Genomic DNA, 25,201 nt, shown 5'->3' with positions numbered 1-25,201 from the left:
TTTGTTAAAACTGTTTTCCCACCTGGCAGGCAGACAGTATTTCAGTTACATGTAATGTCTGCTTTTATTATCGTCCAAGTTGTGTTATCATTGCAGGCTCATGCAGTTGTAAATACAGATTGATCTGAATGTGGCTGCATTCACCACACAGCTTGGATTTAATTTAGACAAAAACGCAAATAATGTCTAACATGACAAGAAATATTACAAATATTAGAAATTAAGACACAGAACTAGAAAGAGGATTTTTTTTTTGCAGTAAGCAGACAATGTACATCATATCATCATACTGTTAATATATTCATGTGCCATGTTTTGATGTGCAAATGTTAGCATGCTAACATTTCCTAATTTGAACTAACCACAGAGTACAGCAGAGGCTGATGGGAATGTCATTAGTTCTGGAGGTCTTTCATCAAACTGGAAGTTTCTGCCATCACACAGGATCTCTGGAGCTCAGCGAGAGTGACCACAAGGTTCTTGGTCACCTCTTGTACCAAGGCCCTTCTCCCCTCATTTCTCCGTTTGGCCGAGCAGCCAGCTCTGTGTAGAGTCCTGGTTGTTCCAAACTTCTCTCATTTAAGAATTATGGAGGCCATTGTGCTCTTGGGAACTTTCAATGCAGCAGAATTTTTTTTAACCTTCCCCAGACCTGTGCTTTGACACAATCCTGTCTCTGAGCTCTGCAGGCAGTTCCTTCCTGCATATGGCTCAGTTTTTGCTCTAATGCATTGTCAGCTGTGAGACCTTATATAGACGTGTGCCTTTCTGAATCATGTCCAATCAATTGAATTGACCACAGATTGACTCCAATCAGTGTAGAAACATCTCAAAGACGATCAAGAGAAATTGATCGATAGTCTTAGCAAAGCATCTGAATACTTATGTCAATGCGATATTTCACTGACATTTACAAATATGTCTAAAATTATCATTATGGGGGATTGAGTGTAGACTGATGAGGTAAGAATGATTTTTTTTTTTTTGCATGAGGCTGCAACATAACAAAATGTGAAAAAAGTGAAGTGGTCTGAACACTTTCTGAATGCACTGTATAAGTTGAGTTGTAGTAAAGAGGTTGGAGCATTCAAAAGCGGCAGTATGGTCCATTTTAAAGGTCCTAGAAGTGTTTTAACGTCAGTGGAGTATCTGGTTTTTAACCATGTGATCAACAAGTCTGTGTCATGTTGTGTCTTTAATAGGCCACAACATGGATAATGTGTCCAATTAAAAGATAAAAGCCAAGTAGCACAGTTATAAATGAAACACATTTTGATCATTTTGTACAGCAGCATCTGGCTAAAGCTCTGCTGAACCTGTCTTCTCTCCACATATGCACCATTTTGCTCATGTTTCCGTCGGTAGCTCAGCCTCAATGTCCGAAACTTAACTTAACTTAACTTGTCCACTGTCATTGACCCTACCACCTCACAGGTGGTTATCAGTTCCAGGGTGCAGGACTCCTGAACGACAAGCTTGGCTCATTTCTTAAGGTCTTCACTGGATTAGTGTCCATGGATGATGAGGAAGGGCACTCACAGGATACAGACCCCGGCTAAGGCCATTGTCAAACAACACACACCAGACTTTAGAGAACAAAAACATCAAATTAATATTAAATTATCCTGATCTGCCCCAAAAGTTAATGGGTTCTTCACTTGCACATGAAGCTATCCCTTGACAAAGTTCAGCGCAAATGGATCCAACCATGTTGATTGTCTGAGGAGCTCCCTGTCTTTCCTCCTGTGTGCTGTCCAAAAAGGTGGTTTGTAAATAGATGCAGTTATTTAACTGGGTTTCTTTTACCTGCATTTGCATAGCAAGATTTCACCTGCAGAGTAGAAATAGTACCTCGGCATAATAAATGATAAGCAGTGGTTGAGGAAAAAGTGCAGGGCAAGTCTAAATCCATGATGTGCTCATCTGAAGCCTGTAAAAATATGTTGATTTTTAACAACTTTAAATTGAAGTGTCTGAAAATGTCTCACCTCAACATCCAGGATAAACAAATATGAGAGATTTTGAACTCAGTAGGGGCACATTAAATATTCCACCAAGAATAGAGAAAGATAATTAACCTCTCACAGAGCACAGCAGTGTTTGTGTGTGTCTGTGTGAGACAAGCTAATCTGTGTGACTTCATATTCTCCATTTCATTGTGTGCGTGTGGCGTGTTTGTGTGTGTGTGTGTGTGTGTGTGTGTGTGTGTGTGTGTGTGTGTGTGTGTTTTTACTCATTTAGCACAGACCCGAGGGGACGAAAGGAAACAGATTTGACCAGACACATAATTACAGGAGAGAGAGAGATGATGGTGGGTGTTGCCATAGTGACCAGCCCATAATAACAGGATGGTTTTGAATCCTCAGAAGGAGCGCCAGCTCCTTTATATCACAACACTAGAACCACACACAGTATACTATCCTCATATGAAGTAGAATGATATGAAGTGTTCTGTCACTTTATTCCCACATAAGAAAAGAATAGAACAGAGCAGTGGAGTAGAGGCTGCTGCTTTCTAACTGGAAGACTGGTTTGGGTTACACTGTGACAAAGTGATATGCCAGCACATTAATTTGCTTCTGAAAGCATATGACATAAATACATTTGCAGTTTTGTATTATTTCACTGTTTTGCAAGTTTAATTATTTTATTTCCTTTTGTTCAGGAACTTTAGACATTTTGTTAAAATAATCAGATTATACAAGATTGGTTCATTTTCATTAAGTTCTGAAGATACTCTGAATTATTTACTTGAAATTCGGGGGTTTCAATACTTTCAACCATGACTATGCATTTTACTGATAATACTGACACTTTTACCAAACTTCCACTATGAAAACATTTAAAAGCAGAACATTTGATTGGAGTTGAGTATTTTTACACTGTGATATTGTTATTGTAATGCTGGTTACACATAGCGTTAATATAAACTTAGTTATTACTAAATCAATCTAGGTTTCAGGTCGTGGGTAGAGCAATGACACAGGGACAGCGTCATCCCGCTAACTTGATCCACTTTAATGTCCGCTCCCAACATAGGACAGCTGAGTACTGACAACTGTCATACATCACCTTACGGCCCTTAGGATCATATCACTGTCCTTGTACTGTAGTTACCATTACTTCAGTTATTCCAATTCTCTCAATAAACCTGAGGAAAAATAGCATACTGTAATATACAAGATCTTAACAAGATCTTAATCTCACCTCACATTTATCTTTTCTAAAGCAAAGGATCTAAACACATTTTAGAAAAATTTTGTGAAGTTGTGTTTTATTTGAAGTGTTGATATCAATAGAAAGATATATTTGTGGTTTTAAGAACCAAAAACCATCTCAGTGTAGCTTTACATCTCCTCTCTCAGGCTCAGGTCAGTCAGCCAATCAGAAGAGAGGATCTGAGCCTCTCTTGATTGTTTTCTGAGATCGATTTCAGGAAAACACTCAGAGAAACCAAATCCTGCAAGGTTGGATGGTGGGTCCAGGTGGGCGGCACTTGGGGCAGTGACTGCTTTGTTGTGACATCACAAAGTTCCAGAAGTCCTGACGGCTGGTTTTAAGGCTCAGTTTCTGAATACAGGCTGTGTGCATTTCTCTGTGGACTGAGGCTTTGATACTTTCACAGCATTAATATAAAACCCAGACCTGCTTTATAATCAAAAGGACAATAAGTCACTACAGTTATTAGGAACTAACTCTGATATTTATGTGCATTATATTAAGGGGGCTTAGCCGGGCCAATCTGTGTGTCCTGCTGTGTACTGCAATACAAAGCTATGTATGGAGGAATGTAGAGGTTTGGCTCCAGGCATTGTCCTGGCACAGAGCACTGAACAGCTTGAACAGTACAGGGTGGACATATGGTGGTCAAATTATGCGGTCACTCTGCCACCTTGTGCATGTGTGTGTGTGTGTGTGTGTGTTTGTGTGTTCGTGTTTCTACAGTTTTTGAGAACATATACAAGCATTTGAATTCAAGCAAAGTCATATGCAGGCTCATGTTCATGTGCAGGCACTTCACTAAAGAAACAAACTATGAAAGATCTGGGTTAGAAGAGGCAATAGTCAACAACAGAGTCAGATACAGATGGTTAAGGTTTTGGTGCATGTATCAGCCATATATGCATGAGTCATGCTTATCTACTAGTACGTTTGTACAGACCAGCTTTCTGGTCACTTCCTATCAAAATATGAAAATTAAATACATGTTTTTTTTCTGTGTAGTTTGCCAAATCTCTGAAGCACTTTGGGGAGGACGAAGGGAGGATGCAGCCTGATGAGTTCTTCGGGATTTTCGATACCTTCTTACAGTCATTCAGCGAAGCACGGCAAGACCTGGAGAACATGCAGCGACGCAAGGACGAGGAGGAGAGGAGGGCACGAATGGAGGCCATGGTGAGATACACATTCACATACTAAACCTGAGAGATTCTCACTTTGTTTTATCATGTTGTCACAAAAGGAATTAATTGTTGTTGGTCATCAAGGGTACTTTTTTTTCATAAATTCTGCTTGAGAAGTCTAAAAAGACATTTTAACCCTTTCCAGCTCAAAGAGCAGAGGGAGCGGGAACGGCGGGCCAAGAAGGGCGGAGCCTCAGATGAGGTTGGCGGCGAGTTCGACGACCTGGTCTCAGCGTTGCGTTCGGGCGAGGTCTTCGACAAGGACCTGAACAAGTTCAAGCGAAACCGCAAGCGCTCCGTAAACCAGCTGGTGGAGGGCGGCGGCCGCGAACGAGCTGTTACCAAGGTCAACTACTAGGCTGGGAAAAGAAGGAGGGAAAAAATAATCAATAGACACCTAAATTCTGCCGTGGTGTACGTCTCTTAGCACCTTTAGTCCAGGTCCTTCAACAATGACCAATGACATTGGAGAGGATGTGAATAATGGCTGGGCTGGACATGTAGTGACATGTATGGGCAGCCATGACATTTTGAAGGATGCAACACTCTCCTCTGATTGGTCTTGTAAAGCTATTTCCAACCTGTTAGTCCTGGAAGTTGTGTGATCTGAGCTGGACGAAGGACAAATGAGATGGATGGATGGATGGATGGACAGACCACTGTGACACATTATCCCATGTCTTTTGACCATATCCTTTTAACACTGTGCTCAAGCTTCTGGCAGTATTTCACTCCGTTTCTCACTGCTCTTCTTTTTCCTCACGAGCCCCTCGATGTTCCTCGGTAAGTTGTGTGGTGCTGGAGCAGTCCCATCTTTTTGCTACCTGGGTCTTAGACACAAAGGAAATTGAGATCAACCAGTCAAACTGTACATAGATGCGAGGCCAAGAGAAAGAAGGTGTAGAAAAAGGAATATGAAGGTACTTCAGGCAGAAAAAGAAAAAAAAAAAAGGAAAAAGGTGGAAAGGGGGACGCAAGCCATAACCTCTACAGTCATGGGTGCTTCAAGTGTCCCCCAGAAATGAGAGTTTTCACCCACAGAATAGATGGATGTTTTTGAACTTCCTTTACTACAAAGAAGGACACGGAGTCACCAAATCCCAGAATGCTTTGTAGGCTTCTGAAAGAGTGGAGGTACAATACATGATGGCTTCAAAACAGAGGATCCATCCCAATGGCCTCCTCCAGCTCACAGCATTCCCAGGCAGCACATACCCACACCCCGAGCTGCAGCTTCAGAGGATACAACACTTCTCAAGGAAGAACAACAACTTGGCTTGATCTACCTGAACAAATGATGACTGTGCCACAAGGGTCAAGCACAAGGTCAAGCTACACTCTTCAACGATTTAAACATTGTTCTGGCATGAACCAGTGCCAAAGCCAAGAGAAAACAAATGTAAATGTATTAATACAAAACATACTGCAATTAGGCCTTGATATATATTTATATTTAGATGCAGACAAGCTAATTGCAAAGATGTAGAGGTTTTTTATGTTTTCATGGCATTTTGGGGTTTTGTACACGCAATGCATTATTTGTTGGTGTTGCAAGTTCACATTGCTGTTGAAGTGAATTTCTATACATTTTGCGCTTTATGTAAAAAAAAAAAAAAAAAAAAAAAAAAAAAAAAAAGATAATTGCTTGTCCTTTTCAAACCTGTATGTCTTGTTTGCACTGTAGCTTTTCTGACAAACTTTATACTCACAGCTGTCCACAAGCCGACCCACCGTGCCCTCTGGAAAAAAAACTCTGTTCTTAAATTACTTTAATCTAAGGTGAAGATAATGAAGGAATGCCATAAACTGACTTAATCTTAGGCACAATCTCCAATTAGTTTACAAGCTCTGTCTGTGCTCAGCTGTCAGTTTTCACATCTGAATGTGTGTACACTGTGTACTCTGCTCCATTGTCTGCAATAAAACGCAGGCCACACAGACTCTCAACAGAGTCCAAAAGGATGCTGCACAGCAGGTTGCACCTTTACTGACTCGCATCCATAGTATGTGTGGGATCTGTTTTACTGGTGCTAAAACATGTGATCTCTGGACAGAGACGTCAGTCCAGTTGAGGATTTTTACCCTCAACCTGAAGTTAAACTAGTGCTCTGTCACTAAGGTTCATCATACACTACCTGTGTTTTTATTTCAGTTGGCATTGTATTATCAGACCACCCCCCATGTTCTGAGTCTGTGACTGCAAAGTCAAGAAGCAACAAAGAACTTGATGCATGTAGAAACTTCTTTTTGTGGCTTGATGCAGATGTTTAGGGTTCAATGACAGGACACTAAGAGGGAGACACCAGTCTCAGAAAACATAATGGAAAACAAAACCAGCTTCTCTCACGCTTGTTGACATATGGTTAGACCCTGTTTCGATGATCTGGCCATTACTACAGCAACTCTGAGGACAGGCAAGAGTCAGCCTCACATGCTTCCACCAACTTGGGTCATTTTCCTTTGAGTATTCAAAGTAATATTTTTATATACAGGTGTCTTTACTTGGTATGAAGAAGGCCAGAATGTATGTGGTTACCTCAGTAAAACATTTAACATCTTGAAGATGGACACAGTAGTTTACCTGCAGAGAGGCCTCTAATCCTGGGGTGAATTGTGGGTTGGATGCTTGGTGCTGAGGAGGATAAGTAAGCTGAGGGGTTCACACTCCAGTGGGATGTCAAGTTTAAAACCAAACACGTTCACCACATAAGAATCTACGTGTTCATGTAAGCAGAGAAAGGGCAAACTGCACAGTAAGTTGATATGAAATATCCTGATTGTCATTCATTTTGTTCTTAGAGAACCCACTTTAGCCATTACATTCACACGCATGTTTCCTGTAGCACAGTATAGGGCTGTATACGAGGTGTCCTGGAGGGCAGGACTAACTGAAAAATGTGTACTTGTGTAGAATCTCCTCTGTTGGCCCATTCATGCCTGTGTTCTAATAATCTACAAACAGAACAGGGAAACACCTTTAACCCTGGGTCACTAGCTGAGGGTCTTTCTTTACACCTTCATGTTCTGGCATGGAGCTGTGTTGCATTTAGATTCATTTAGATTTGCACAGCAGCTCCTGGTTCAGTTTTTTAAAGGGGAAGAATAAAATATTGTTGCTATTCAGGAGGCTATTAACAAGTACAGTAAACACAGAAGATTCAAATAGAAAATATCCCAATGCACTAGATTCAATAAGTGCATGATGCATTTTCAGAACTGTTACAAAACACAAGAATAAGACATTTCCAAGTGAATTCTGTTACTGATCATTTGCGGTTTTGAATTTCTAGTATTTCTGAATGAACTGACAGACATACCTAACACCCATGTATCTCTAATGTGTGACTATCTCAGTTAGTCCTGGTCCATTCATCCTTCCAGCTACTCTGTTCTGAAACACATTGTCATTTTCACCTTGAAGTGCCTATGACACTGTTTTCACACATGTTTCATTCCTATTATCGTGTTTTGGTCCTTGTGGCTTTCTAAAACATGCACAGCATGAACTGAGGCTTACAGTTGGAGTTAGACTAACCGACGCCATCTTGTGGCTTCCCATAGTTCCCTTTGTGTTCCACCTGACATCACAAGCAGTTACAACCAGCTCTCCAAAGTGTTACCTTGATGTGACACTTGACCCCAGCTGCAGGCACAATACTTCACCAGTCTCCTAAATAACTCCGGCAGGTGTACTTCAGTATGGTGGCATGTCGTCAGAGAGCTGGTGCCTGTTACCTGTGCAGAGAAAACCCCACTGCGTCTTCCCCTGAAGCTTTAATTGAACCAGCATCAGTTACTTCACAGAGACACAGCACAGCCCAGCAGTTTATTTCACTTTCAGTTTTTCCTCGAACAGAGAGAAGCTGGTGTGACCCACACTTTAGAGATTAATAAACCAAATAGATTTAAACTTTCAGTCACTTTAAAAATCAGAAAAGCCCCTAAAGTCCTAAAGGGGAAATGTCATGATTGCTTCTTCTTTAACAAGCATCTCATGTATACTTGAGCGCTTCTATTTTCTAACCTCTGCTCCTTTGTCTTTCAAGTTAATCAGAGTTAGTATATCAGACTTTGGCAGACCCTTTAAACTCTTAATCCAGAGCTTTAACCCGTATTGTAGTGCAGACTATTTACTGAGGGGTATTGCAACATTGTCAGTATTATTACATGTTTGTGTTGTTATATGTTTGGATCTTTATTTGGCCATTGACTGGCTGATTTTGGAGTGTAAAGATGGACATAAGAGGAATGAAATTAGTAGCTTGTTCAATGCACTTTTTATTATGGGACATTTCCATTTGCGGCGCCATGTTGAGGTCTTAGATGCCTCCGAAATGATGAGGGTGCAATGAATGAGTGGTGCAGAAAGAAAAAAAAAAAAAAAATGCGATGTGAAGAGGAAAGACAGGAAAAGGGCGAGTGAGGCGGGGGACTCGGGCTGGACCACTGGAAACACATCTGTAGTTTGTTGGATGGCAGAGATGGAATTTGCGGGGACATGCACACAAAGAGGTGACACTCCTACGTACCGTGAGTGTGTTGAGTTTTAAAGCCTTGCTTGTCTGTCACCTTCTTTGGAGTGGAAAAAAAAGGGTTGGGGTGGGGGGGTGGAGGGGCACATTTCTGTCAAATCAGACACTTGGCGTCGACATGCATGCCTAAAGAAGGGTGCACAAAGTGTGATGTGTTGACTTTAACCTTTGATAGAAAACTGCTTGCAATATGGATCACACCTGTTACACAATTTGTACTGCCTGAGAAAAGTTGCACCCAGTTTTAGAGGTTGTATAATTGTGAGGAGTCAGTATTTTTATGGTTGGAAAAAAGTATCCTCCACAGAAAGATGTACAGTTGGAAAAAAAGCATTTTGTACACCGTTCTTGATGTTTGAGATAAGATTAAAAAAAAAGATTAAAACATTGAGGAATGTTCCATTTTCCTGTATATTGTACCTCTATTTATTTGCCTTATTAGTTTGCTATATTTTGTATGTACACACAGCATTACAACAAAATGTTATATTAAAAATATGAATATGAATAATTAAACTGTGGTCCGTGTATGATGGATAGTTTTGAGACTTGTATAAGAATGAGAATCTTTTTTTTTCCATTTCTATAATTTTATTTTTGTTTTGTATTTTTTTCTCACCCTGTGTCTTTTGTAGGGTTACAATAAACTTTTGTCCCTTACAAGTGATCGTTTATTCTTTTCTTCACCATCATTTGTTGAGAAGAAAGTGTTTGGCTTGTACAGTAGATGTATTGACACAAAGACTTGATGATGTGTGCATATACAGGAAGACAGAATGATCTCCACATGCTTACACTATTTAATACAAGAGGTCTCATACTCTTAAGTTGGATTCTGTGGTTTGTAATCTATAATAGTGCTGAAAGTATTATTTGATTAATTGATTAGTCCATCAACAAATCAATCTGCAACAATTTTGATTGCATTATATTGGTGTGAGTCATTTATCATGAAAAATACCAACATTCTTCTGCTTTTTTTCCAATTTTATATCTTTTATAGGACAAAAAAACAAATAGACTGATTGAATTATCACAAAAAAAAATTATTATCAAGAGTCTTTATTGTCCCATAGGAAATTTGCTTTCACAGCCTGTACAGTTGAAACATAACGAGAACCACACCACAACCTACAGATGTACAGAGAAATAAAGAGATGACATTCATTCCTTGTCAGCACATAAACACATACACTAGCACATATACATACAACACATAGACAAATCAGGCTCTATACAAAGTCATCAAGGCAGTGGGTTTCGCGGTGCTATGGCAGAATGGACAAAAACTTCTGCCAAAGTGAACTCTCCTCTATTTTAAAAGCCTGTATCTACTGCCTGAAGCAGTAGGGGGGAATATGGTAAAATACCCCAGAATGAACACAGCCCTTCATATGGTGCTTGACTGCTCCACACCCGCATCAAGTCAGAATCACTCAAATACAAACATTGAAGACTTTCAAAATAAAAAAAATAAAAAAAACTTTGGTGTTTCTAATATTCTGCCCACCCCAAATGTAAATAGAGGTGGGTACAGCGTGCCCACTGAAGAATATAGAGGTGCAGTACCTCACCTTTCATTAGCATGCAGTAAATAGTAAAGTGGCCCATATTGTTTGGTAACAAATGTATCATGCAAACTACAAACATTAACTAACCAATATATCAGTATTGATTCAGTGGTGATATGAATGACGATTACAGTTACTGTTGTATTAATGGTAATATTTTGTAGTTCCTCACTGTGACCACTGGAGGGCAGTCACTCATCATATTTGTCAACAAGTACCAACAACACAGTCAGACACACTCACAGAGCGCTTTATTAGATACACTTTGGCACCTTCTTATTTATGCAATTATCTGATCAGCCAATCACATGGTAGCACTGCAATGCATAAAATTGTGCAGAAACAGACCAGGACCTTCAGCTGATGTTCACATCAAACATCAGAACAGGGAAAAAATGTTTGACTGTGGCATGATTGTGGGCATTGTGTAGTTCTGAAACTGCTGACCAGTGGCCAGACTGGTTAGAGCTGACAGAGAGGCTACGATAACTCAGATAGCCACTCTTTACAACTGTGGTGAGCAAAAAAGGATCTAAGAAAGTACAACACGTCCAACCTCAAGGCGAACTAGCTACAACAGCAGAACTGTGCATTTTTGAACATGGTCTGAGGAATGTGGATTTCTGCTGAGTCAGCAGACGGTAGGGTCAGAATTTGGCAACAACAGCATGAGATCAATTCAATTCAATTCAATTCAATTTTATTTGTATAGCGCCAAATCATAATATACATTATCTCAAGGCACTTTACAGGGTAAGGTCAAGACCTTACTTTGTTACAGAGAAAAAACCCAACAGTTCCCACAACGAGCAAGCGCTTGGCGACAGGGGGGAGGAAAAACTCCCTTTTAACAGGAAGAAACCTCCAACAGAACCAGGCTCGGGGTGGGGGGGTCTGCCTCAACCAAACCTGCCTTGTATCAACAGCCCAGACTGGTGGTAGTGTAATGGTGTGGGGAATGTTTTCTTGGAACACTTGAGTCCAAATGAAGGTTTGGGCCAAATTTGAAGAAATTCCCTTAAGGCCTTACTGTGATAGCTCATTCATGAGAATGGGACGAACAACCCAAAAACATAATTTCTAGCTGTCGCCGGTGCAAAGGTATAACAAATAGTGACCGCCAAATTTGAGTGTTGATTGAACAAGCCGTAAAGTTCTGGGTCAATGAACAGCACTAAACTGTAAGGTAACAAAGTAACAAACCAACTGTCTGAACAAACACAGAACAACACATCAACTAACAACAAAAGGGGACAGTTAGTCTTTAAAGTGAAAGGCATCCTATTAATCAAAGCCAAAAGTATCCAAATACCACACTTAAGTCCAAAGAAATACACAAAATACCAAAACTAAGCTTACAGCCTTATTGGCACTTCCTGTATGCAGGACCACTGCTTCCTGATGCCTATCCTTTTGCCAATTCAGTACAACAGAAAATAATTCAGAATTAGACCAACTTAAGATAAATTAACATAATGTTGAATATACAAAAGTTAACTAAATGTGTGTGCTACAAATAGAACTAATGTACTGACAAAAAACACTAAATAAACCATACATATGTTTATGAAATTAAGAATTTTGTTCCATCATTTGTGTTTGTGTGTATGTGCAATGGGGGTTTGTAAAATAAAGTCTAATATAATTAATCATAAGGTGGACAGTATAAGATCCCAGATCTCACACTCTGACTTGGAGACCACTGCCAACTCAGAAAACACAGCACTGTTGGACTCTTTTCATCCACTTTCATTAATGACACTGAAGGATACTGTTTCTCACATGAGTTCCTCTTCCTGTTGCTCTGATGTCGTTCCAACAAAGTTCCTTAAAAACTTATTTGATGCCGTTGGTCCAACTATTCTGTCCATTGTAAACAGTTCTCTGGCCACAGGGACTTTTCCCTCTGATTTTAAGCATGCAATAGTTCAGCCTCTACTTAAAAAGCCCTCCCTTGACACTTCTGATCTTGCCAATTTTAGAACCATTTCTAAGCTTCCATTTTTAAGTCTTAGAAAAGATAGTTTTTATCCAATTACTATCTTATCTTAATCAAAATAATATATTTGAAGAGTTCCAGTCTGGCTTCAGAGCATTACACAGTACTGAAACAGCCCTTGTTAAAGTGACCAATGATCTCCTCCTCACAGCTCAACCAATCCTTGGTCCCCTCCTCTTCCCCCTCTATATGCTCCCACTTGGCCACATAATACGTAAACATAATATCTCTTTTCATAGCTATGCTGACGATACATAACTTTATATGCCCCTTAAGCTAAATAACAGTATTTGTATTCTTACTCGTAGTAAGTGTTTGAAGGACATTAAAGCTTGGAGATCACACAATTTCCTTCAGCTGAATGAAAACAAAACAGAAATTGTAATCCTTGGAAAACCTACCGTTAGAAAGCATTTTACCAACACTCTCTGCGATTATTCACGTAATATTAAACCTGTTGCCAGTAATCTAGGAGTGCTTTTTGACAGTGGCCTGACCTTTGAGGAGCAGGTTAAGAGGGTAGTGCAATCCTGTTTTTAACAGCTCAATACTTCAAAAATCAATTTTTTTTTTATCTCACTCTGACATAGAAAAAGTTATTATTATTCATGCTTTTATTTAATCTCATTTAGACTATTGTAATTCACTTTATTCCTGCCTCACTCAGAAATCACTGTCATGCCTCCAACTTGTTCAAAATGCTGCTGCAAGAATTTTAGCTGGCACTAAACATCGAGAATACATCACCCCTATCTTGGCACAACTGCACTAGCTACCTGTAAGATTTAGAATTGATTTTAAAATTTTATTAATAATGTTTAAAGCACTAAACGGCCTAGCCCCAAGCTATACTGCAGACCTTTTAAACTACTATGAGCCAGAACGGAGCCTGAGATCCTCTGGAATATATTAGGTCAGCAAAAAAAAAGTCCATCAAATCCCTTCTTAAAACACACTTTTATAAACAGGCTTTTCTATTAATTGTTTTATTTCATCTTGTTTCATTCTCTATTTTATTCTATTGTATTTTATTTCTGTATCATTTTAATTGTATGTAAAGCACTTTGTAAACTTTGTTTTTAGAAAAGTGCTATATAAATAAAGTTGTTATTATTATTAAAAATTTGCAAGGGGGGCATACCACATGAGCGCAAATGCTCTTCACAGGTGAGTTGCCGGTTCAACTCCCGACTGGCCCGCCTCTTTCCTGCATGTCATCCCCTCTCTCTGCCCCTTTCCTGTCAATCTCCATTGTCCTATCAAATAAAGGCACAAAAGCCCAAAAAAATATCTTTAAAAAAAAATTGTGCATGGGGGTTCATGACTTTAATTGTAACTATGTGGTGGGATGTGATGAACTGTGACTTGATGTGATGCCATTATAGTGCTTTAAGGTCTGTCTGCATGGTAAACTCCCTCCCCAGAAGGAAATAGATGAAGGAGTCAAGGGCCCACTTAATGGCCAAGGCTTCCATCTCCACTGTTGCATAGTGTACCTTCTGGGGGAATAACCTGCGACTGATGTAGGCAACACGATGTTGGTCCTCCAGTGGTCCCTAAAGAAGCACAGATCCAATGCCCCTCTAAGAAGCATCACTTTGTGAGATAAATCCTTTCTCAAATTTTGATGTTAGTGAGGACAGGTACTGGTCATCAACCACCTCTTCCTCCTCCAAACCATGGATAAGCAGCAACTCTGCTGGAACGCAATCCTTGAGAAGTTTAACATGAAGCACCTGAGTGGAGATCTGGAGTCCTGGAGTGATGAGGATAAGTGGTGGACCCACATTTTCTCTGCACCTCAAGAGATTTTTGCCACTTTGCGAGTAGCTTACTAGCACTGGTTGGAAGCATGACCAACACCTTTTGGCAAGGGTCAAAGATTCTCTGTCGGACTGACTGGTCATACCAGGTCTTCTGGTGTTGCTGCGCCTCCGCCAAATGACTCTGAGCCAGCTCACCAATCCTCTGCAGTTTTCTCTCATCTGGATGACATAAAAGATAACATTAACAGGCTCTTCACCCTTCCAGGTGTCCTTCAATAAGGTTAGAGGGCCTTTCACCTCATGATCATAGAGAAGCTCAAAAGGGGAGAAACCAGTGGAAGCCTGAGGTACTGATTGATCCCAGTCAGATCCAGTGTGATTGACAAACTTACGGAGTATTTTTTTGAGAGTTTGGCTGAAGTGGTCCGTCAGTCCATGTGTCTGAGGATGATAAGAGTGGTTCGCACACTCCCGATGCCCAACAGCTTATAAACCTGCTTTGACAGTACAGACATGAATTTAGTGCCTTGGTCAGTCAAAATCTCCCAGGGGTAAGCAACCCTTGAAAAAAACTAAATCAAGGAGAGGGCCACTGTTTTTGCTTTTACAGTTCGCAATGGAAAAACTGAATATTTTGTGGCATAGACTGTGATATAGCAATATAGCAATTTCCTATCTTGTTTTTTTTTCTACAGGGCCAACAATGTCCATTCAAAGGGGCTCAAAAGGAGTGCTAATGACTGGGAGAGGTTGTAGTGGAGCTCTGGTGGGGCGTTTAAATTATGTCTTCTGTGCCACATCTGAGCATGAACCAGGACAATGGAAGTAACATTTAATGCAGGCAGTGGTCTTGTGTTTCCCTGGGTGGCCTGCCCAGGGAATAGGGTGGCCCAAGGTAAGCATTACATTATGGCTCAACCTCAACCATCTTTGCCTGTAAGTTTCTGGGTTAATATCATATTTTTGTGATACAGCAGCCTGTACTGCTGTCATATGCACAGTAGACTAAATTGTTCAGACTGGAAAAGATGAGAGGCCCCCTCACAGACCTTCATTAGGAGCCTGTCAGTGTTCATATTATTTTATAAGCTGTTAACATTGTTAGCTCCTCCTCTCACCTTGGACTGCCCAGTTTCTTTTTGTTCTCATGAATCTTTACAATGAAGCAGTATCTACTTGTCAGTCTTGTTGAATATGATTTTATATGTGATTTTCACCTCTGATCTCAGACTGCTTCATTTGACTAATTGTTAGTGGCCTGGAATAATAAAACCAGTCCGTATTTCACAAGGCAGATTGAGAAAAGTCAGGGAAAAATCTGATCCTACTCTAAAGAACCGTTAGGTCATGTTTTAGCAGATTTACATCATTGCTAAAAATGTCATATTTTGAATTCTGTATCAGGGTCAGATAGATGTGACTAAACCTTCTAAACTTTAAGCAAATACACACAACAAGATTGGTTTGCCGTCAATAGTAGTAATCAAGTAAGTACAAAAATCATAATTATAACTGACTGAATTATAAATGACCTCCCTTGCCTTGAATGCAGTTTTCCCTGATTTGTGCCAGAGTGCTTTCTGCGTTGAACTCTCTCTGACTTCTTTCTGCATTATGTGAGTCCTGGTCGATCTTTGAGCGAACAAAGTAGAACTTCTTCCCCATCCTCTGAATCTCCTGAGCGAGCTTCACATCATTTTCTCTGAAGCGATCAGCTGAGATGATGATGAAGAAGTCAAACCTCTCAAATCCAACATGCTTCAGGTACTTGTCAGCTGGAAACTTGGTGGTTCCAATACCAGGGAGATCCAACATTGTAACAGTGGGGTGGGTGTATGGAGTAACCTGTGAGGTGGTTTCTTCACAACCAGTAGGAGCAGCCCTCTCATCTCTTTTGTCTATGCCTCTAAAGGCATTAACAAAGGTGGATTTACCAGAGCCGCACTCTCCTGTGATGCCAATATTTATTGGAATATTATCTTGCTCTTGTAAATGTTCTTGAGCTTTTGCAGGCCCATCGGTTTGTAGCACTTCTCTAATTTCTTTAATTTCTTCCATTTCTGGATATGAATCAAATGGATCGTCCATGCTGATCACCGAAAAGAAGAGAGCTTATATTCCATACAACAAATTTAAACAAAATCTTTAAAATCACTTCTAACAATAGATAAACAGTGTATCAGATTTATTACAGCAGAATAATCAGTTTGTTTCCCTTTATTTTAAGTTTCCACTGACATGGTTGGTCTACATCCTACTACATGCTGGATACTGCAAACTGTGTTACATCGGACAAAACTACAGCAATAAACAGTCACGTCGTAAACTGACGCGAAATATTAAACAGATTTGGTATGACGTTATATCATCTAGATAATATATCATTATATAGTATAGTTATAGTATATGATGATATACACTGTAAGGCACATTAGAGTGCAATGTGTACGTGTGAAAGCATGACTCACTGTATGATGTGCTGGAACGAGCCGTGGCTGTGGATGTAACAGGATGTGACGGCGCAGTTTGGAAACATCTGGTCTAGCTAGTCTGCGCTCGCTGTGGTAGAGAGGAGAGGATGGGGACTGCTCTGTGGGACTGAATTGTCTTGTGATTTCTTGTAAAGGAGACCATGGTCATCATGACACTTCTTAAATAAACGAGGCCTTAATAACTATTGGTCTTCAGTGGCCCTTGTGTAAAAATGTCTTTATAATTTCCAAGGTCAGGAATGACTTTAGGTGATATAGTAACATACATTTTTTTGAGTTGGCTTTAAATGTGGTGTACATTTTGCATTAACATTAAACTCCATTCATCATTATCATCATCAGTAGAATGATTTTTACCAGTGGTTGAATGTTTTATGCTACTTAATATTTCTACTCTAGGACAGTTCAGAAGGAAATATTGTGCTTTTTCCTCTACATGTATCTGACAGACAAACTTTTGAGATTAAGAAAGAAAAATATATAAAAAGCTGGTAAATGTCATACAGTTTATAGATTTAAGCAGCTGTTTCTGCCCCTGACTTACAAAAAAGTGTGTATATGGTGGATATCTAAGTGTGGATATCTAAGTTCTGAGCAGAAATTTCCCAGATTCAGAGCAATCTCCAAAACATGAATACAAATGATGATTCTTGTCCTGGTGATTGTCTCATGACCCCCCAGGTTGAAAACCTCTGGACTAAACCTCCCAGCTGTGTAAGGCTGATCAAACTAACTCAGCTGCCTTTTAACTGCATGATGCACTTTTACTGAGTAGGATTTTCAATGCAGGGACTTTTACTTGTAGCTCAGTATTTATCCACTGTTGTTTTGATCTATTTTTTATTCAAGTAAAGAACGTGAAAACTTGTTCTTTACTTGAATACTAGTCACTACTTGACTTTACCACATCATCTTTAAGCAAAGATGGACAAAGTACACAGCTCCAATACCTGAGTCAAAGTATAGATACTCCTGGTCAAATATTACTCCACAAGTGAAAGTTCAGCCATTTTTTACTTGAGTTGAAGTACTGGAGTACTTGCTTTTAAATATACTTAAATATTCAGAAGTACATTTTTTGTACTTCTTTTGTCATTTTTATGTTTTATGTATTTTTCCACATTTAGAGAACCCAATGACTCTGAAACAACCTACTGAATGACTGACGGTTGAACCTGTAGAACAAAAAGCTGGTAGCATATGATACTACATGTCCAGGAGGTGACAGTGTTACCTGTGTGGCTCACCTGGTTAAATATGTACCATATATCAAGGCTGAGTCCTCGCTGCAGTGTGCTCCAGATTTCAATCTGCACAGAGCCTTTGCTGTGTTTTGTCTCCTCTCAGAGGTCAGACTGTGGTGGGGCAGAGAGCTCAAGCCCTGTCTCAGATCTAGGTAAGCTCCTGGTCCACTGGTCTGTGTCCCTCAGAGACAGGGGCCAGTGGAGGGTGAGATAACCTGGATGTGAGGCACGATCGGAGTTCTTAATTACATTTACTTTGATAGATCAAAAGAGAAATTCTTTTTCTTCAAACTGAATATTACATTTCAGCGAAATGACACCAACCCTGTTTGTTCTTCTGAAGAAGCAGACGATGGATTTGCCCACAGACGAGAAGAACCAGGAGATGGCGCCAGGCTGTTTTGCTTGCATGAAGTGACGTTTGACATTTTTCACCCTTTGGTTCCTTTAATTTCATGGAACACAGCAACATCTCTACACAGCTCCACTTCTTACACAGTTCCTTGAAAACTGCCTTGTCAAGGTTTTTAAAAGTTTTTTGGGTGTTTCTAAAATTGATGCCCTCAACTTCGGACCATATTTAATCCAACAGATGCTCCATCACAGCCTCTGACTCGGGGTAGTGGTAGTGGGAAAGAACATCTTTGCTTTTTTTAATGTCCTTGTAACGAGCTTCTCTGCAAGTATCCAGACAGGTACTTTTCGGTCTGACTCCTTTTCCTTACATCAGGTACATGCACAGATAGACCTCAGGTGGTGCTCCAGCACCTGCCCCCTTTTGGCCTCTGCCCAGATAAGTTCCTTTTTTAAAAGACATTTTTTAAATTTCTTCTTCTAATTTAAAATTTTAAGTGATTAGCTTTGGTTAGTAGCATCAGTTCTCATCTGAAAGCTGTTTAAATGACTGACAACTGCATTTGAGTTCTGCAAGACCCATGAGCCCCTGCCCCCCCCCCCTCACAGCCACCACAGTTAACTTCCACAGACAGAGCTCTGCAGAGCAGCTCTTCTCACTGACCTGCCTCCATTAAGCTTAACGAGACTAGTTCAAATATACATTGACCTATGGTCAAATCCTGATTTTATTACCACGATGTCATCTGGCAAAATCATCAAACACATAAATTAAAGACAAAGACTGAGCTGTGAGTTCAGCTATTCAAAAATAGTCACTCAAAGATAAAGATAAAAGAGAGAGAATATCTTTCTTACTGTGTCTCTCAGACAGAGCACAGCCTCTGTCTGGATCCACAATTGTTTCCATCGACTGTTTTGCCTCAGAAAGTATCCGGTGGATTTATTTATTTCTTCAGGGACCAGTCCATTTTACTGTACACATGCACACCTAGGTATTTATAAGTGTGCACCACCTCAAAGTCTTTCCCTCTCACTTTGACAGACTGAAGGGTGGATCTAGACCTATGAAAGTCAATGACCATCTCCTTGGTCATTTATCTCGACTGGGCGTCCTACTTTAGGTACCAGAACAAGATATGATGTTTTCCACAGGACCGGGACTCTCCCTGTTAACAGACCTATGTTGAAGATCCTCAGGAGAGGCCCAGCCCGCTGAGCTGCACAGTCCCAAAGCAGCCTTGGGCATGCACCATCCAGACTGGCTCCCTTTCCATGACATAACCTCTTGAGCTCCGCCTTCCCCTGTGAACTCTGGATGCATGAGCCTAGTTACAGCTGTGTTGAATAAAAACCACAAAGATAGTCATGGGTTTGTTTATTCCTTATTAAGATTTCCACAACAGTTCAAATGTACATTTTCACTGAGGCTCATTTTATATATATCATGATAATGTAATAACTGCATATGTTCACTTGATAAGAGCAAAGTTAAGAGGAAATTATGTGTTAGGGTTAGGGTTATCTAACCTGGTATCTGACATGGAAAACTGATTTTTCATGTCATGACAAAATAACTTATTTCAGTTCATTCCAATGAACATTCAAAAGTCTTCATTTCAATCAGATGAAAATAGATTATTTAGACAGTAACCATCACATTCACTGACTTCGTCAAAGTGTTTGGTTAAATGTGCAACTAGATTAGAAAACTATGATTTGTAAATAGTGCTTGATAAACAATTACACTTCACAAAAAAAAAAAAAAAAAAATTCAGAAGCTCACTACAGTTTTAAATGTGTCATGTTTCCCTTCATGAATGATCTCACACTGTGGTGTTTAAACCCAGGGCCCTTGTAAATACTTTCTGTGCATCCTCAGCGAGCATGTTGAGGGACATATTGAGCACACTGTAGGTGGCAGTAAAAGAGAGGGTCATTGCTGCTGGGATCCCAATTATTGGAATGAATCTGGATCCTTCCTCTGCTTTCATTAATGCAACAGTGCTTGTAGACAAGGACACAACATTAATGACAAGCTCTTTAGTTATTTCTGCTGCAGCCAGTGGTGATGTCATCACTGCTCTGAGATCAGCCAAAGGCACACCTGCACTAAGAGCCAGATTCTGCAGTGACTTACTATCAAGACCAAAAGTAACTTGGTACATTTTGATGGTATTAAACAGAACGTTCAGATCAACCAGAGCAGAGAGCCCAGGGACTGGTGCAGCTGCTATGAGTGCAGATATAGAGGCAAGGTACTTTATTTTTGACTTTAAAACCTCTTTCTTCTTCTCGATGATCCCACAGTTGACACTGGGGAGGGCGAGCAGCAGAGCATTCCTCTTGTTAGCAGGAAGCTCTCTCTCTAGGGTTTCCTCTAACTGATGGAAATCATACAGGTGGATATCAAAGCTGGACACCAGGAAGACCTGCGGAGACTCAATGCCTTGTTTTTGAAGACCTGTGTCACAAAGAGAAAAGAGAAGTCAATATCAGGGGGTAAAGCTCCTCCTCCCACCTTGGACTGCCCAGTTCTTTATGTTCTCACGAATCTTTACAATGAAACAGTGTCTGCTTGTTAACCTTGTTGAATATGATTTTCATTCATGTGTGATTTTCACCTCTGATCTCAGACTGTTTCATCTGACTAATTGTTAGTGGCCTGGAATCATAAAATCAGCCAGTAAGAAAGACTGAAAAAAGGCAGAAAAATCTAATCTAAACAACCAATAGGTCATGTTCTACCAGATTTATAACACTGCTAATAATTTAATGTTTTTCATTTGGAATTGTATTTGAATGTAAGAGAGTACAATTTATCAGGGTCACATGGATGTGAGTAAGAAAAGCAAATACAAAAGATAACAAGATTTTCTAATGCCACAAAGAGATTGGTTTGTTTTCAACAGCAGTAATCCAATAAGAACAATAATCTTTATAAATAATTGCTCTTACCTTGAATGCAGTTTTCCCTGATTCGTGCCAGAGTGCTTTCTGCGTTGAACTCTCTCTGACTTCTTGCTGCATTATGTGAGTCCTGGTCGATCTTTGCGCGAACAAAGTAGAACTTCTTCCCCATCCTCTGAATCTCCTGAGCGAGCTTCACATCATTTTCTCTGAAGCGATCAGCTGAGATGATGATGAAGAATTCAAACTTCTCAAATCCAACATGCTCCAGGTACTTGTCAGCTGGAAACTTGGTGGTTCCAATACCAGGGAGATCCCACATTGTAACAGTGGGATACTTTGGATGGGTGTATGGAGTAACCTGTGAGGTGGTTTCTACACAACTAGTAGGAGCAGCCCTCTCATCTCTGTTGTCTATGCCTCTAAAAGCATTAACAAAGGTGGATTTACCAGAGCCGCACTCTCCTGTAATGCCAATATTTAGTGGAATATTATTCTGCTGATCCAAATACTCCTGGATCTTTGCAGCTGCTGAGGCAGGCCCATCGGACTGCAGCACTTCTCTAATTTCTTCTATGGGTTCATAATCAAACGGGTTTTCCATGGCACTCCTTGAAAGATAAAGAAACAGAACATCACTGCATTGTTTTCCTTTGTGTAAATGTAGAATATGGCTTATCTGAATGTAATCATGCAAAATTTAAAATAATCTACTCCTTGTTTCTCTTCTCCCTGGCCACTGTATCCTCATTACGTAAGGATAGTGCACTGTGTTAAAGCAGCACAGTGATAAGGACAAGAAAGTCAGAAAAGCTAATGCTAAATATTAAACAGATGCAAATTTTGTGTAAGTGTATATATATGTCTTACCGTATGAGAAATTGGACCGTTGTGCTACGGAAAAGTTATAAAAGTCTTTCTGCGTCGTTACACAGTTTGGGAGTACAGAGTTCAGCTCCGGCCCGCCTGCTGCCAGTAGAAACCTGCTGTAATTGAGAGAGATTCTAAACCAATCAGTGTCCGTGATGTTTCCTCATCCCTCATCTGTACCGCAAGTGGGGACAACATACGTTATGTCATACGTCACAAAGTTTGCAATATTCTCAACAAATCTCTCCAGAAAAGAAAAGACACAAGAAATTTGTTTCAGTCACCCCCCCATGTCATTAGTTTGAGTGACATGACTGTTGCTCTGGGCTTCAGCTATGTTCACCTCCGGAAAAAGAAAAGCCATGAAGCTTCGCCCTGCATGTTTTCTCTAACTGTAACATTGATAAATGAAACGGACTGTTTAGACAACATGTTACAAAATATACTAATCAATTCCAAATTTATATTTTAAAAACTATTGTACATGTTTTATGTAGATTGGTGAGGTCTGGTGCTTTAATTTAACAATGGCAATATGAGTTTCTCCAAATTAAAACTACATTTCCCATACACCCTGTATGATGTTACGTAAGAGTGGCACCTTATTTCTAACCATTCTTACCTGTTGTGATTGTATGGGGAATGTTTTCTTGGTACACACTGGGCCCCTTAATACCAATTAATTGTAGTTTGAATGTCAAAGCTTATATGAAAGTTTTACCTTCTATAAATAATTAAATGAGAAGAGACTGTTTGCAGATGCTTAAATTAAATTCAGTCCTTACAGACCAGTCTAAACATCTTGTTGTGATGGAAAGTTTCCCCCAAATAATGTTCTCCCACTTTCCTCATGAGGAGGCCACAGTGATACCTGTAAAACAGATGATTTTCAAGAAAGACAAAGGAGGAGGAGCTTAGGAGCTATGTCTAAAAGGCATTACCTGTGTGTTATTCATCAAAACATGAATACTAAGTACTAGAGGAAAATGGAAGAAGGTTTTCACTGAGGACATGTGGAAACTGATTCACAAGTTCACCATATTGTCTCTGTCATGAACTTATCAAGTGTGGTATTCTCTGACCTGCAGTCTATTGCTACTGCTCAGGGATTACTGATAACATTACAGTGAGGGGACCCTAAAGCAAACACACAGGAATTTTGCAGTGAAGTAACTTTAAATAAGTGAAAACAGGCTTACAATTAGATGGCCACACAAGATGGTGAGCAGGTATCCAGCTACAGACAACAGGGAAATAAATCCAGGTAACAGGTACACAAAGCAACAGAGACAGGAGCGTGAGCAGACTGGTACAGTCAAACAGGAATCCAAAACCAGATAATCCAAAAACCAAAAAAAAAAAAAACTGAAACAGATAAGAGCTGGAGAAGGTGTTGGTTTAAAACAGTGACTGCATTTATGATGAAGCTAGGAACGGGTGTGTCAGTGGGTGTGTCAGACAAGAAAAACAGGTGAGTATATGAAACTGAAAACATACAAAAAAAGTCTGGGGACATCTGATGGACAGAAGGAGGATGGCAGGTCTGAGGAGAAAACGTCTGTTGTTGAAAAGAAGCTGTAAGAGCCTTTATCGTGAGCTGCCACTGTCCCTCTTGAAACAGTGGCAGCTCACGGTGTTGGGTCTGGTAGGAGTGCATTTGTTTATTAACAATGATTTATTATTATCTTCTATAATAATACATGAGTAAATCAAATAATTATTAATGTTAATTAGTAATACAGGGCACCACCTGGAAACGGGGACCAATAACCAAACAATAGAGAGAGAGAGAGAGAGAGAGAGAGAGAGAGAGAGAGAGAGAGAGAGAGCTCTCAATGCATCATGGGAATCCCCCAGCAGCCTAGCTCTATAGCAGCATAAATAAGGGATGGTTCAGGACATACCTGAGCCAGCCCTAACTATAAGCTTTATCAAAGAGGACAGTCTTAAGCCTGGTCTTAAATGTAGAGAGGGTGTCTGCCTCCCAAACCCACACTGGGAGCTGGTTCCACAGGAGAGGAGCCTGATAGCTGAAGGCTCTGCTCCCCATTCTACTCCTAGAAACTCTAGGAACCACAAGTAGACCTGCGTTTAGAGAGTGAAGTGGTCGGTTAAGACAACAGGGAATTATAAGCTCTTTAAGATACAATGGTGTCTGACCATTAATGGCTTTGTAGGCGAGGAGGAGGATTTTACAGCGAGCCAACGTAAAGAAGCTAACACAGGAGAGATGTGATCTCGTTTCCTAGTTCCTGTCAGTACTTGTGCTGCAGCATTTTATATCAGCTGGAGGCTTTTCACTGAATTACTGGGACATCCTGATAATAAAGAATTACAGTAGTCCAGTCTAGAGGTAACAAATGTATGAACTAGTTTTTCAGCATCCATTTGATGCAGGATAGGTCTCATTTTTGCAATATTGCGCAGGTGGAAGAAGGCTGTCTTAGAGACTTGCTTTATACGTGAGGTAAAGGACAAATCCTGGTCAAAAATGACAGCAAGGTTTCTGACTGTGGCACTAGAGGCCAAGGTGATGCCATCCAAAGTAACTATATTATCAGATAATGTATTTATGAGGTGTTTGGGGCCAAGTACAATAACTTCAGTTTTGTCTGAATTTAAGAGTAAAAAATTACTTATTATTACACTTAGTATTGGTCCTAGCACAGAACCTTGTGGAACTCCATGACTAACTTTTGTATGCATAGAAGAGTCATTATTAATTTGTTATTATTATGAACAAACTGGAATCTATCTGATGAGTATGACTTAAATCAGCCTAGAGCCTTTAATGCCAGTGACATGTTCTAGTCTCTGTAACAGGATCTTGTGGTCAGTGGTGTCAAATGCAGCATGAAGCTTGAGCAGGACAAGTATAGAGACAAGTCCATTGTCTAAGGTTGTGAGAAGAGCATTAGTGACCTTAACCAGAGCTGTTTCTGTGCTATGATGGACTCTAAATCATGACTAAAAAACTTCAAACAAGCCATTCCTGTGCAAATAATCACATAACTGGTTTGCAACGACCTTCTCAAGGATTTTGGAAATAAAGGGGAGGCT

The 25,201-nt window shown here is 40.0% G+C and overlaps 2 protein-coding genes across 9 annotated transcripts in view; one reads left to right on the top strand and one right to left on the bottom strand.

Annotated features, from left to right (window-relative positions):
- daam2 (dishevelled associated activator of morphogenesis 2) overlaps positions 1 to 5,389 on the top strand; it is a 95,316-nt gene extending 89,927 nt beyond the window's left edge. For 3 of the 4 annotated variants that reach the window (XM_071471109.1, XM_071471112.1, XM_071471110.1), the window contains 2 exons: positions 4,225 to 4,395; positions 4,549 to 5,389. In XM_071471109.1, the coding sequence (XP_071327210.1) occupies positions 4,225 to 4,395; positions 4,549 to 4,761 (384 nt within the window). In that variant the 3' untranslated portion in view covers positions 4,762 to 5,389. The remainder of the gene's footprint in view (positions 1 to 4,224; positions 4,396 to 4,548) is intronic. The other variant, XM_071471111.1, reaches the window with a different exon arrangement.
- A 14,333-nt stretch (positions 5,390 to 19,722) lies between these two features.
- LOC139614220 (interferon-inducible GTPase 5-like) lies at positions 19,723 to 23,564 on the bottom strand. 5 transcript variants are annotated; one of them, XM_071471405.1, is made up of 5 exons: positions 23,341 to 23,564; positions 22,931 to 23,012; positions 22,142 to 22,257; positions 21,320 to 21,882; positions 19,723 to 20,825 (listed from the first exon to the last, which is right to left on the bottom strand). In XM_071471405.1, the coding sequence occupies exons 4-5, from the start codon at positions 21,873 to 21,875 to the stop codon at positions 20,188 to 20,190; spliced, it is 1,194 nt and encodes a 397-aa protein (XP_071327506.1). In that variant the 5' UTR covers positions 21,876 to 21,882; positions 22,142 to 22,257; positions 22,931 to 23,012; positions 23,341 to 23,564; the 3' UTR covers positions 19,723 to 20,187. The 5 variants fall into 5 exon arrangements, with proteins under 5 accessions (XP_071327506.1, XP_071327507.1, XP_071327505.1 ...); XM_071471406.1 differs by lacking the exon at positions 22,931 to 23,012 and having other exon boundaries at positions 22,142 to 22,315; XM_071471404.1 differs by lacking the exon at positions 22,931 to 23,012.
- Positions 23,565 to 25,201: the final 1,637 nt, after the last annotated feature.

The sequence above is a fragment of the Trachinotus anak genome, unplaced genomic scaffold, assembly GCF_046630095.1.
Source record: "Trachinotus anak isolate AG129_WGS33_773 ecotype Australia unplaced genomic scaffold, CSIRO_AGI_Tana_v1 ptg000033l, whole genome shotgun sequence".
NCBI classification, from domain to species: Eukaryota; Metazoa; Chordata; class Actinopteri; order Carangiformes; family Carangidae; genus Trachinotus; species Trachinotus anak.
The sequence above is the reverse complement of the archived record's forward strand: the minus strand, read 5'-3'. Positions and strand labels throughout refer to the sequence as shown.

Excerpts from the sequence above, each read along its gene's own strand:
- LOC139614220 (XM_071471405.1), bottom strand. The coding sequence starts at position 21,875 with ATGGAAAACCCGTTTGATTATGAACCCATAGAAGAAATTAGAGAAGTG. Across the intron at positions 20,826-21,319 it reads CAGGGAAAACTGCATTCAAG|GTCTTCAAAAACAAGGCATT; the intron begins GTAAGAGCAATT and ends TTTGTGACACAG.